Source organism: Hippocampus comes, unplaced genomic scaffold (assembly GCF_001891065.2).
Source record: "Hippocampus comes isolate QL1 unplaced genomic scaffold, H_comes_QL1_v1.1 scaffold234, whole genome shotgun sequence".
In the NCBI taxonomy this organism is placed as follows: domain Eukaryota; kingdom Metazoa; phylum Chordata; class Actinopteri; order Syngnathiformes; family Syngnathidae; genus Hippocampus; species Hippocampus comes.
Genome location: NW_017805479.1, coordinates 672,800 through 686,507, shown reverse-complemented (window position 1 = coordinate 686,507; position 13,708 = coordinate 672,800). Strand labels below are relative to the sequence as shown.

The 13,708-nt window shown below is 41.9% G+C and overlaps 1 protein-coding gene across 5 annotated transcripts; it reads left to right on the top strand.

Moving 5' to 3' along the window:
* Positions 1-1,819: 1,819 nt before the first annotated feature.
* On the top strand, positions 1,820-11,151 carry LOC109519251 (interferon alpha/beta receptor 2-like). Of its 5 annotated transcripts, none has more exons than XR_002168909.1 (8): positions 1,830-2,456; positions 3,047-3,176; positions 4,096-4,271; positions 7,127-7,275; positions 7,555-7,714; positions 8,285-8,400; positions 9,948-10,741; positions 10,960-11,151. XR_002168909.1 is itself a non-coding variant. In XM_019875660.1 (8 exons), exons 2-8 carry the CDS (start codon positions 2,408-2,410, stop codon positions 10,662-10,664), a joined length of 1,497 nt encoding a protein of 498 aa, XP_019731219.1. In that variant the 5' UTR covers positions 1,830-2,095; positions 2,331-2,407; the 3' UTR covers positions 10,665-11,151. The 5 variants fall into 5 exon arrangements, 4 of the variants coding, with proteins under 4 accessions (XP_019731222.1, XP_019731219.1, XP_019731221.1 ...); XM_019875660.1 differs by having other exon boundaries at positions 1,830-2,095; positions 2,331-2,456; positions 9,948-11,151; XM_019875662.1 differs by having other exon boundaries at positions 1,830-2,130; positions 2,331-2,456; positions 9,948-11,151.
* Positions 11,152-13,708: the final 2,557 nt, after the last annotated feature.

Genomic DNA, 13,708 nt, shown 5'->3' with positions numbered 1-13,708 from the left:
GTCCGAAGGATCCATCTAACACCTCACAACCGAGTCCTGATTAATGTGAAGGGCTACCAGTTCTTTATACACTTGTGAAATAACAAATTTGCTCAAAATACCTTAAACAATGTTACTGAATTACTCATTCATAATTTATGTGATCATGTTCTTGACTTCTCACAGTAGTTGGGAAACAGACGAATGTCAATGTGCAACACTCTATTTCTCTAAATCTTTGCCATTTTCAAATGATCATTTCTACAACATTCCCAGAAACTCACAATGACCGATCACTCGTTAGTCAATTTTAGAACAAGCCTATGGGCTACTTATGTGGCCCTTGAGGGCTACCTGGTGCTTGTTAGTGAGCCCTGCACTAAAATGTAGGCCATGTGTACACCTGCACTCCACTCTTGCGTGTCTTCTTGTTTCTCTCTTTTATTGATCAGACAGTTCTTTCTCTTCACAAAATCCTCCAACATAGGTCCTTCCAAATTAAAATTTTTAACCCCAAACATGGCCATGACCTCTGTTCCAGTCACCACTCTATGTCCATTGAGGTCTGCACTAATCACCATTTTATCCCCTATAGAATTTTTCCTTATTCTCAAACTCAGGTCCCACCTGTGGCCATCGGGCAACTACAGACAACATTCAGCATCACACCATCCATCCATCCATTTTCTGATCCGCATATCCTCACAAGGGTGGTGTGGGGTGCTGGAGCCTATCCCAGCTCCGGGCAGTAGGCGGGGGACACCCTGAACTGTTTGCCGGCCAATCGCAGGGCACACCCAGAAAACCATCCACGCTCACACTCACACCTACGGACAATTTTGAGTGTTGAATCAGCCTGCCATGCATGTTTTCGGAACATGCAAACTCCACACAGGGAGGCCGGAGTTGGAATTGTACCCGGTACCTCTGCACTGTGAGGTCGACGCGCTAACCGCTTGCCCACTAGGCCGCTCCTCAGCATCACACCTTCAATCCTGTTTATGGAATATGATGTGACCAAATCCGAAAAATGTGTTGACTGACTTTCTGTACATGCCACAGTAACGAGCAAGCCACAAAGCAAAGTTTGCTACACACAGACATGCCAACAGACTCAGATGACTTGACATCAACAGAGTGTACATGTACATGGACAGTTTGTGGCTGAACTTGCCCCCCAAAAATAATAAATAAATAAATACTACTACTACTACTACTACTACTACTACTACTACTACTACTAATAATAATAATAATAATAATAATAATGCAACTGTTCTCACAGACCTGCATGTCGTGATACAATAAAAAGCTAATTAAATGAAATATGGTGCTTTGATCGGTTCACTGACACTTGAGGGTGTACCCTGCCTACTGCCTGAACACAGCTGGGATAAGCTCCAGTATGCCCGTGACCCTTGTGGGGGTAAGCAGCTTAGAACATTTGATGGATAGATGGATGGGGGAGAAAATGTTGAATTGAAGGTGTTTCGAAACTTTTGACTAGTACTGTATGAGGAGTGAAGATTCATAAAACATAATCGTCAGAGTACAAGTCACATACGTTGTCAGATTCTGCGATGGTGCCTATCTCTTTCAAAATATTTGGGAATGGTTTAATGAGCGGCATTAACTTAAAGCAGTTTGCTAAAAGGCTTTTGAGGAAGTCCAGTCCGTTACTTCATTGGAAGATATGGCACATCCAATATGGCGGACACGCTAGCGTATTGCAGCAACTGGCCAACGTGCTCAAAGATGCATGTTGTCTCTTTGTTACAACACAAACGCTATCATGTGATTTCCTATCCGGTGCCTTCATGAAACAACCGAGCAATCGGACTTCTTAAAAATTCCTCAATCCCAGTACAATGTAGTTATCGCCGTTAATGTGTATTCCTTTACAATTCATTTAATAATCCCCCCGCCCCACACACACATAACTCTCTATAATTTTGGCATCATCTGTAAAGTGTATACTGCATCTTGTTTGATAAATTGTATGCAAATTTTCCTTGTACAGTAGGTCTGTAAATGCAGCGATTGTACGACTACTTCAATCTTAGGTGTGAAGGTCCCGGGCAAAATGATACAGCATGTGGAACGTTTTCCCCTGAAGGTAGCTGCCATATCTATTATTTCATTTCACTCAACGTAAGCTTGTTTAATTATTTCGTGTTAGCTTATGTCTAACGAGTCCTATAATAACAGTTGTAAGTCATTTTTGTTATTGTGTTTCTTGTTGAGGTGGGTAATGGGTTGTTTTCATCCAAAGCAGTCGAAAGTAAGCCTGTTGATTTACATGACATAATGTGGTTTACCTCAACAAGACACCCTCAAAATTGTCCGGACAGATTCATTCAGAAAGTGAAAGAGTCTAGAGAGGGGTAAACCAAGAACCAGAAAGGCGACCAGGAAACAGCGTGCTGAGATGATAATTGTCATTTGGACGCTGACGTCACTTCCCCGGATTCTCTCAGGTGTGTACTGCGCATTGTTATGAGTGTCACATTTAAAATAGTTTAATTCTTCTCTGACACACGTTATAACACGCACTCAATATATTTAGCCGAGCGATGCAGCAGTGTGGCAATGATATCGTTGCGCACGAAGAGGTTCACATTGATTAAAATTCAAAATAACCATAACGAAGGAACCTGAAACTATTAAATGACTGCTCACTCGATTGTCCACAGTATTACAATTGAGAATTGATTTAATTCCACGTTACATTTTCAATGCTAAATTTGTATAATTAAAGAATAGATTAAGATCCTATTATTAACGGTGAAATAATTTCGATATGTTACGTATAGAGACCGTCCAATTTAGCTGTATTGGCAACTGTAACAAACAAAATCACTGGATTATTCCTGATTTTGACTCAAACGTTTGCCACACATAGTTACCATGGATTAATGCATCAATGAAATATTTTTTTTCATTTGCTGATTGACAAAGCAGCAGAGTTGAAACAAGTAGCTGTGCAGTCATTGGCATTTCACTTGAAAAGAAATCAGGAACACATGCAATGGATTACAAAACTGTTTGTGTTTTTTTTTTTTTTCAGCTTTCAGTGAACTTCCCCAACCAGTCAACGTGGAAATCATCTCCATTAATTTCATTCATATGCTAACATGGGCACCTGGACCAGGCACACCTGCGGATATTTACTACCAAATCGGTATCAATACAGATGTGTGAGTTTCTTCATTGTTGATTTTTATGAATTCTTTTAGTTCAGTGACATACATCCCAGCTTTATTCAAAGGGAGACAATTCTTGTGAATATTTTGGCATCTTCAAGTACTACCGTAACCAGTCAAACGTTTGGAATTGTTAGTTGTAGAGCCAAAACTTTTGCCATCATAGCAGTTTACCATGCAATGTTAAAAATTGTTTCCAGTGAGGGTTGGACTCCGCCAAGGCTGCCCTTTGTCACCGATTCTGTTCATAACCTTTATGGACAGCATTTCTAGGCGCAGCCGAGGCGTTGAGGGGGTCCGGTTTGGTGGCCTCAGTTTTACATCTCTGCTTTTTGCAGATAATTTGGTAATGTTGGCTCCTTCAAGCACGGCTCTCCAACTCTCACTGAAGCGTTTCGCAGCCGAGTGTGAAGCGGTTGGGATAGGGAAACTCAGCATCTCCAAATCTGAAACAATGGTCCTCAGTCAGAAAAGGATGGAGTGCCCTCTCCGGGTAGGGGAGGAGATCTTGCCCCAAGTGCAGGAGTTTAAGTATCTTGGGGTCTTGTTCATGAGTGAGGGCAGGACTGCACATTAAAATTACATCCATAAAGGTTATGAAAAGAGTTGGTGACAAAGATCAGCCTTGGTAGCATCCAGCACTCTCTGGAAATAAATCTGATTTACTGCTGACAATGCAGACAAAACTCTGAAACTGATAATTACAGGGAGCGAGCAACCAGGGCTTCAGACTAACTTTTTCTTACTCGGAGCACAGTGGCCCCTGACCTGAATGTGATGGGCTCAAGCGGAAAATGTAGGGATGCAAGTAATGCTCTATTTTGGGGTCCATTAAAGGAGCTTTTTAGTGTGCATTGTTGCATGTTGATGTCTCACATTGCTCAAGATGCATTCCTGTTTTTGCATCATGTAGGGGAACTGCCTGGGTCCCAGTGACTGGCTGTCAGCATGTCCAGTACCCACTGGTTTGCAACATGACAGGGGCCTTCTCCGATCCAAGGCAGGTCTACATAACCCAGGTTACAGCCAAGTGGCGAGCTGAGGTCTCTCGACCAGCTACCCACCCTGGATTCCAGCCCATCAAAGACAGTTAGTGACACTTCATTTAATTTTGCATTTACCTTATTTTCTGCACTATAAAGCATACCTCTAAGCATTCAATTTCGTCAAAAGCTGACAGTGCGCCTTATAATCCGATGTGGTGTTACTGTCTCTTTTTTCCCCCCCATTGAGTTGTTTCCCCATTAGTGTTCCTATGCCATCTCGTGGTGATTATTAGCAGCAACCAATTGTAACGTAAAAGGGTTCTGCCCGACACTAATTGACATGTGCATTCGTCAACACACACTCAGACAACTACTTTGTGAGCTCTGTGCAGCCATTATGAAACAAAGCATAGTTAACTACTGACTAAACAAAGGAAGAAGGAGAAAAGACATTTATTATTGTATTATATATATATATTTAGCCCCTTGTGAATGTGAGTCCATGAGGTTATTGTGCCTTTTTTGTTGACTCAGTTGTCTTCATAACTTTTTTTTTGTCTTTCATTTATTGTTTTGTAATGCCATTTGTAATTTTATGTTTCCTGTCCATGTTTGTGGCCAGTTCTCACGGGTTGCCAAGGAATAAACCCTGTTTTTTTATGGATTTCGTGCTTCATGCGGCATCCTGTGGGAGCTACATATGGATCAATATTCTGATTTCTTGGACATAGTATTTTAAATGTTCTGTAAAGCGCTTTGTTACAGGTGCAACGGTTGTGGAGGCGCTATATAAATAAAGCTCTATTGATTGAGCTGTAATGCATTCCGTTAGCGTAGCTCTATCTCGTGGATGTAGAACGCAACTGCAGCCACTATTGTTGCTTCTATGCGCTTTATAATGTGGTGTGCCATATATATAAAAACAGCTTTGAAATAGGCCATTCATTGAATGTGCTCCTTATACTCCGAAGCATCTTCTAGTACAGAAAATACGACAATTAACTTTCGTATGTGTTCATCTATTTTTTATCAAGATTTATCTGTGGATCATATAAAATCCCAAAAGTCTCTCAAATACGAACATTTCCATAGCATATGTAACTTGTCACCTTCTGCAACATTACATCTCTGGCACATTGCTGAAATATCCCCATGAACATTACGGAGCCTCGGTGGGGTAAAATATATTTTATGTTAAATTACATTAACCCCTGTTTCGTAGAAATCAAAACTGTCTGAGATTGTCTTAAGTTTTGCAATTCTTTGTCTCCCAAATCTGTTAAATGTGTCGAGTTCTTTTGGATCCAATCGCAAATTTAAAAATATTTGAAAGTTTGTGAATTTGTAATTTAAATTTAAATTAGTTGAAAATTGGACAATATATTGCAATACAAGTCTCCCGCAGCCAGCAAGCGAGAGATTCACTCCGACACCTAACCACAGCAACGGCTTGACTAAAATCTGAAGTGAACAGAAGTACACACAGAGGAAACACTGAGACAGGGCACAAACGCCTAGAAAATTGGATGTGACTACAAGCCTTATCAAGAAAAAAAAAAAAAAAAACTCAATACAGTTGCAGATGTGAATGGCTGCTCAGTTCCAGGAAATGAGTGGCCGAGTCACATGAGCAGACAGCTAGACATTTTTCGAACTGGAAACCGAGGGAGTGTCTGAATGTTGGTCCAAAACTTTGGCAAAAATAAACATTGGAAACCGAATCTTCCAAAAACTGTGGCATATGAAAACAAAGGTTCTGTTAGGTTAATGCTGGTAATCTGATGCTAAGAACACATCAGGAACAGGAAGACTCAGGAGGCAGGCATGGTTGTCTTTCTTGCAAGAGAAAGCACGCTAAAACATGTCTCGGTTCACAATCTCAGAGCAGCTCTCCAGCTGGCTCTGCAATGTAAACCGTTACAGGTTCCGGGGCAACTCTGAAGAGACCGCGTTTGTCTCCTTGCATTTATTGGAAGGATGTCCCTGATACACGATCTTGTAACGGGTGTCGGGAGTATTTTCACATTCCACAACAGTTTCAGTAAAGGAGAGTTTCAATGAGAACACACAGTTCATTCCTGAGATGGCGTCAAACGGCTCCTGCTGGATGTCAGTGGTCCACGTACACAGCTTGGGATGTCCCTCACATGGTGTCGTGGGGTTGATGTTATCTTCTCACAAGCAACAGTTAAGTTGACCAGAAGCTGTTCACTTAACAACAAGATATTGTCTTAAAAGCTAGAACAGGAGCAGCCTGAGCTCTCCCGGTCCGACAAGTCTACCATTATCAACCTACCCCATTGTCTATGAGGTATTTGCGAAGTATCACTCTGAAACAGGTTTTAAAGTTACACAGAGAGTAAATATGGGATAACAGAATTACATTTATACCAACAGGTTCCACCAACTGCTCTCATTTGTTCCTGAATTTCTTTTGATTGTGGAATTGTGTGTTTCTTTTATCAATCTTGTACCCTACTTTGGCATTATTTTTGTAATTTCTTGATTCAACAAATCTGATAATAGTCAGGGCTGGGTGTGGCCAGCAAAACTGAACTCCACTTTCCAAATATTGTGGTTAGTCAAAGTTAACTCATGTTTTTACAAGGGGCATGGAATCACTTTTTTTTTTTCTAAATAGGGGCAGGTCGGTTTGGATTTTTTTATCCCCTTAATCAATAAAATAATGTACAAACAGCATTTGTACTTACTTATGTTTTCTTTGTGAGATATCAAAAGTGGCATGAAGATCTGAAACATTCAAGTGTGACATCAATCTGAAATTAGGAAGGGAGCAAATCCCTTTTTCACAACAGTGTTCATGCTGAAAGTCATTGTATTGTTGAACCCTTTCATGCACCCTGTAACCTGATAACACTGTAAGATGTCCATTGCAGTAACCGCTGTCCCTGAAAGGGTTAATCAGGCTTGACTTTCTCTTTAACTTGTGTGATTTAGCTCACCTGGACCTGCCAGTGGTGGCTGTGACTCCTTGTGGAAAAAATCTGTGTGTGGACCTTCTGCCTCCAATGCGGCATCTGTGGGAGTTCTACAACTCACTCAGTTACCAATTCAGGATCGAGAGCAGTGGTCCAAGCAGAGCTCCGGTAATGTTGATGACTAATATACTTGAAATGTTGAGAAAACGTGGTGTTCACTTTTTCATTTACTTCTTTCACTTGCATGTGTCGGGGGTGGGGGTGGTGGGAGACACACACGTGAATTAGTTGATTCGCTAAATATGGGGCCACTCTCTAAATATTCTTATGACCTTACAAACCACCATGCTGTCCCCTCACTTGCTAATTAATTACTATTAAGGGTGGGCGAAAGCCTTTATTTTTCTTGCACTAATGTCTGTGTGTGGTCTGTGCTGGTGGGTGCAGTTTTTTCAGAAAACCAAATCTCTGAATGGAACTGTTCTGAAGAACCTGGCTCCCGGCAGGCGCTATTGCATCTCCATTCGAATCTCCGACAGACTCGTCCCAAGGGAGTCCAACTACAGCCAGCAACATTGCGCCGTTACCCCGGGGATTTATACTTCAGGTAAATGGCTCTCGTTTTGATTTGACAATACTCTCTGTGACAGCGACAGTGTGCCCCCGTGTCCGATGCGAAGTGAAGATCCAGCATGTTGAAATGGTTGTCAGCCGTCTGCTTGCTGTTGCATTTGACAAGGTTCTGATGATCTCCGCTGTGCTTGGAGGCTTTTGGGCAAACGGTAAAAGGGTGTCGGAGAGAAGCGCATGTTTGAGTTTGGAAAAAAACCGGAAGGGCTTTCGTTTCATCCTCTTACACACAAAACGAGTAAAAAGGCTCTCGTGTGCAGTACTTAAATGCACGACTGGAACGGGCTCTCTAATCCTAACTCATTTGTGTGTGCCTGTGTGAGTCTTTCAATGACCTGTATGAGTGGGGGGGAAAAAAATCTGTAATGATTTCACTAATGTGTTTACGTGTGAGAGCATTTCAGTGGTATATGTGAGAGGTATCTCAAAATATTTCCCCATCCCTTTAATCGAATAAATGACAGATTGGACAGCATCTCAATTGTTTGCTTTTCATGTTAACAAAGAAAATATGTCTCTCACAACCCTTTGTTGATGCTCTTTCTAGACTCTGTGACCTCAGCTGTGTTGTGTGTTATTTCCATTGCCGCTATCGTCATTGTGATCCTTCTCATCTATACCGGATTCCTCTGTCTGAGAAACATTCGTGTGCCATCCGTTCTGGTAAGTTAGCCGGTAGGTGAGATGGGAACCACACATCACATGTCGTAACTCCATAAGGCTGAACACCAAATAAGAGGATTGAGATTGAGGTTGGTCAAGGAGGATCTTTTCATACCGCACCATTTATGGCGTGAGTTTGTTACGGCTCACCGACGAAACGCCGTTTCATGGTGCAGTGCCACCCCCGTTGAAAATGTTTCAGTTCGGGTACAGCACCGCTGTGACGGCCATCGGCGTAGCTTTGTTATTACGCTACTGTGAAAAAAAGCACGGACAAACATGAAGAAGTACAAGGCACACCTCATCGCAATCTCCAAATTGCTGGAGCTCACAAAGGAGCCTGAGCTCCTCGATACCCTGCCGTGCCTTTATAAACTGATGAACCCATTCCCAAAGCACGCAGTCGTTGTCTTACAGTCATGTCAGCCAACAGCAGGGTTATAAAATTTGAGATCTGGCGTTATTAGCTACCTCTTCAAAAAACAGTGTAAGCACAAAAATGCTTCTCCTCCTCGTGCCACGCCCGAGACCAAACACCGTTAACAAAGCAACTTTGTTTTTGAGGTTGTTTTTGTTGTTTATCTGCACACATGGTGAAGAAAGCAAAGGCTTCCGTGACGTCTATGAAGAGTGTTGAGCATAATCGGGAAAATAGGATTCTTCTGTCGGAAGGTTTACTCTTGATCTCATCTGGACTTGGACTTGACACACGGAGCTTTTGGGACTCTGACTCGACATGGACTCGAGACAGCTGGACTTGACTACACCCTCTGTTCATTCCATATATGTAAAATGACAATGCCATTGAATGGAATCATAATCCCACCGAATCAAATCGGTCCACTTTAACCCCTTTCACGGACGGCGCTTACTACAGTGAACATCTTATAATGTTATCAGGTTACAGGGTGCATGAAAGGGGTTAAAATCGAAACATCCTTGAATCGTATGGCATCCCATGCATGTATTGACATATGTATTGAATCATATTTTATTAGGTGCACACTCCTATTTGATAGTATTTTGAAATGATGTGTACATCTCATTTACAGTAATGTCTTGCTTATTCAAGATTAGTGGCAGCTCACTTCCTGGTGCACTTTCTGTTCTTTGCTCATTACTGTTTGTCACACATGAGTCGGCTAGCACTTTTCGCACGTTGCACGCACTGTTTCCAGTTCGTTGTCTTTCTCTCTTCACCATCCTATGAGAAAAAGGCCAAAGAAAAAGTAAAATAAACTCATGGAGGTAGATTCCTAATCTACTGTCAGTCTCATCCAACACTGGATGTTAACGCATTTTGTGACGTTCGTTGCACACGAATTGCAAATTTTCTTTGACTTTGGAGTGTCACCATCAAAGTTGACTTTGATAAATGCATTGCTCATGTCTTCCAGATGATTTTTCTTCAAGGCTCTAGCAGCTGTTAATCTCCTGAATGTTGCGAAATATGGTTGGATATTTGCGAATGTCACAGTTTGTGTTCTTTTATTTTATGATTATCGATTTTCCTAATTTCCTCCTCCTTTTTTTTTTTTGTGTGTTAGACATCCATCCATCACACGAAAGAGGTCTGGGTTGTTGTGCCCCGCAATGCATCCCTGTCTTCCCTCCTAATTATGCCAACACTGCACTCCCCATGGGAAGAGAAGGACTGTCAGTCATCAGATCTTTGGAATGCCGAAAGCTCTTCTGGAAACGGAAGTGGTTACAAAATGCGTTTGGCCTCGGATTTATTGTGCTCGTCATCTCCGTCGCTTCCTGTCACGTCTCAGCCAGCGTCACTTCCAAACAACACTCCAAACCCGAATTCTGTGTTTTCATCCGTGGATGTTTTTAGTCCTCTCCCCCAAGCGTGGATTTGGGATGCTACATCCCAACATTCATCCACAAACGCAGCCTCGCTTTCTGACGATCTCTCGAACTCAGACTGCGGTCCAGTTTCAGACCAAGCTAGTTTTACAGCTGAGAGGTTACATTCAATTGAGGTGGAAAATTGGGAGGTTGAAAAAAGGGATGATCAAGATGTTAATCTCCACTCTCTAATTTGGGGTAGGTATGTGGAGGAAGAGCAGAAAAACATTTTGGACCAACGGAATGTGGATACCGTTGATTTGCAGGAGCATGAAGGTATTTCCGTGATGCCGCCAGAAACTTGGGACGCCGAGGGTGCGCACATTGAAGGAACTTCCTGCTCTGATGATGAAGAAGAGCAGCAAGATGAACAGTTTTTATATATGAGACGCCCGGTTTCTATCTTATAGGACACAGCGCTGGATATACAGAGCTGCTAAATGTGACAGATCATCAGTATTTTTTGACAGAAATTGAATCGCTCAAGCATTATGTCCATAACACTGATTGTTCTAGATGTTTTTTGTTTTTAAATCCAGTGTCTCACATTAAGGGTGGCCGGTGTGTCACAATGGCGCTGTGTCGACCCACCAAAACGCTTCTCAGACGCTGGCAAGTACAAATTTGATTCAGGAATTAGATGGGGGAAGGTTGGGGGGGGGGGGCGAAATTACATTTTCATCATATAAGATGACCTTGATTTGTCCAACAATGGGGACATTTACATTGTTTCACCAGCAACAGCGGATACCGGAAATAAAAAAAAATTGAGAAGCTATTTGTACACTACACAAAATAGGAACTGAATCTATTGTCCATGCATAAACAAATCTGTAATCTGTCAGCAGTGTTTTTTTGTTTTTTTTATTAAACTAAAAAATAAAAGTGATGACTTTCAATTTGACTTTTGAGATCTGATCAATCCGATTCAATAGAGAGAATTGTTAAAGGTTGATTAATCCATAGACAGATACTTTGGATGACACGTCTCACAGCCTCCGATACTTAATTCAGGCAGCAACTGCATCCACCGTTGCATGGTAGAGGCAACAAATACAAAAACAAATATTGAAGCCATAAAGGAGCAACATGTACGGGGTGAGAGAGTCATCTACCACAATAACTCTCTTGTGGTCAAGGTGTTGACAGAATGTCGAAAATAGGGAAATTCAGAGAAATTGCTCAGGAAATGATTTTCCGTCTGTTGGGCAGTGCTGTATTTACTGTATATCAGTTTTGTATCAGCTAGTCAGGCTAAAAACACCGAAATGCCATAAACAATTACTGTACATGAATTGAATTGCACACCCACGACCCTCGTGCAGAGCAGATAATGGATGGATGGAAATTAATGAAAATAATTATTATAATTTAATAAGCTATTTGGGGCAGCCCGGTGGGCCAGTGGTTAGTGCATCGATCTCACAGTGCAGTGGTCGTGGATTCGATCCCGGCTCCGGCCTCCCTGTCTGGAGTTTGTATGTTCTCCCCGGGCCTGCGTTGTTTTTCTCCGGGTACTCCAGTTTCCTCCCACATTCCAAAAACATGCATGACAGGCTGATGGACACTCTAAATTGTCCCTAGGTGTGAGCGCGGACGGTTGTTCGTCTCTGTCTGCCATGCGATGGGCTGGCAACCGGTTCAGGGTGTCCCCCGCCTACTGCTCGAAGACGGCTGGGATTGGCTCCAGCATCCCCTGCGATCCTTGTGAGGATAAAGCGGATCGGAAAATGGATGGATGGATAAAAAGCTATTTGACACTTGATGAATGGCCAGACACCCAATTGTTTGTTATAATAAGCATGAAAATGTCAGTTTTCCATAATATTTTAATTTGGTATCAAAACAAGATGACAATACACATCAATGCCGATTCTATAAGAATCAAATTGCAAGGCAACTGAATCATACAAACAAAATAGAATTAAAATTCCCCAATAAACATACAAACCCAATTCCAATAAAGATATTAAACATAAAGACGATATAATATTTGCAAATCACGTTCAACTTCTATTTAATTGAACAAAAGACAATACATCTGTATTTCTACAGTGCATTAACAACAGCTGTGCTGGTTATGTTAAAAAATAATTAACTATTGGTTTTGGTAAATAACTTTTTAAATTATAAAGTTGCAACATGCTCCATAAAAACTGATACAGGGTCATGTTAACCACTGTATTACAACATCCTTTTCTTCCAACATTCAATGAACGTTTGGGAACTGAGGACACCGAGTGTTGAAGCTTTGTCAGTGGAATTCGTTCCCATTTTTGCTTGATGTACAGCTTCAACTTTTCAACAGTCCGTGGTCTCCCTTGTCATATTTTACACTTCATAATGTGAGACACATTTTCAACGGGAGACTGGTCTGGACTGCAGGCAGGCCAATTACCTGCACTGTTTTACTAACGAAGCCACGCTATTGTAACACGTGCAGAATGTGGTCTGACATTGTCTAGCTGATATTAAGTAGGGCCGTCCCTGAAAAAGACGTTGCTTGGATGGCGGCGCATGTTTCTCCAAAACCTGTATGTACTCTTCCGCATTAATGGTGCCCTCACAGAGGTTGAAGTTACCCATGCCATTGGCACTAACACAGCCCGATACCGTCGCAGAGGCTGGCTTTTGGAATTTGCGTCCATAACAGTCCAGATATTTTTTTCCCCTCTACAATGTCCACAATTTCCAAAAACAGGTTGAAATGTGGACTCGTCAGACCATGGAACACTTTTCCACCTTGCGGCAGTCCATCAAAGATGAGCTTAGGCCCAGAGACACCAGCGGCATTTCTGGGTGTTGTTGCTTAGCATAGTAGAGTTTTAAGTTGCACTTCCAGATCGAGCACCGAGCTGTATTTACGAACATCTTTTTTTTTTTTTCAAATATTCCTGAGCTCATGTAATGATGTCCTCTTCGGAACATTTTCCTTAAACTGTTTGACTATTTTCTCACGCAGGTGATCACAAAGAGGTTCCATCTTTGCTTGAGAAAGAGCAATTCAGGGAAGGTCTCTTTATCATCATGGCGCCCACTTGTTCGCAGTTTGCCTGTTCACCTGCGGGTTGTTCCAAACAACTGTTTGATGAGCATTCCCCAACTTTGTCATTCTTATTTGCCACCTGTCCCAGCTTTTTCGGAACATCTTGCAGCCATAAAATTCAAGGTTAATGATATTTGCTAAAAACAATAAAGTTCATTCATTTGAGTGTATTCAATTAAATATAAGTTGAACATGATTTGCAAATAATTGTTTTCTGGTTTTATTTATGTCCCAGCTTCATTGGAATTGGCTTTGTAAGTTAACATCGTTGTGTCATCAGACCCGCAGCTGCATGCCTTGGATAGTCGTCTTAAGAGACGGACGGACAGAGCTGTCAACTGACCACCATCTGGTGCTCTGCTGGCTCAGATGGTGAGGGAAGATACCGGTCCAACTTGGCAGGCAGGC

Bases quoted from the DNA above. Each gene is read 5' to 3' on its own strand.
- LOC109519251 (XM_019875660.1), top strand. From the start codon at position 2,408: ATGATAATTGTCATTTGGACGCTGACGTCACTTCCCCGGATTCTCTCA. The intron at 4,272-7,126 runs GTTAGTGACACT...TGTGTGATTTAG, and splicing joins ATTCCAGCCCATCAAAGACA to CTCACCTGGACCTGCCAGTG. The intron at 7,715-8,284 runs GTAAATGGCTCT...TGCTCTTTCTAG, and splicing joins CCCGGGGATTTATACTTCAG to ACTCTGTGACCTCAGCTGTG.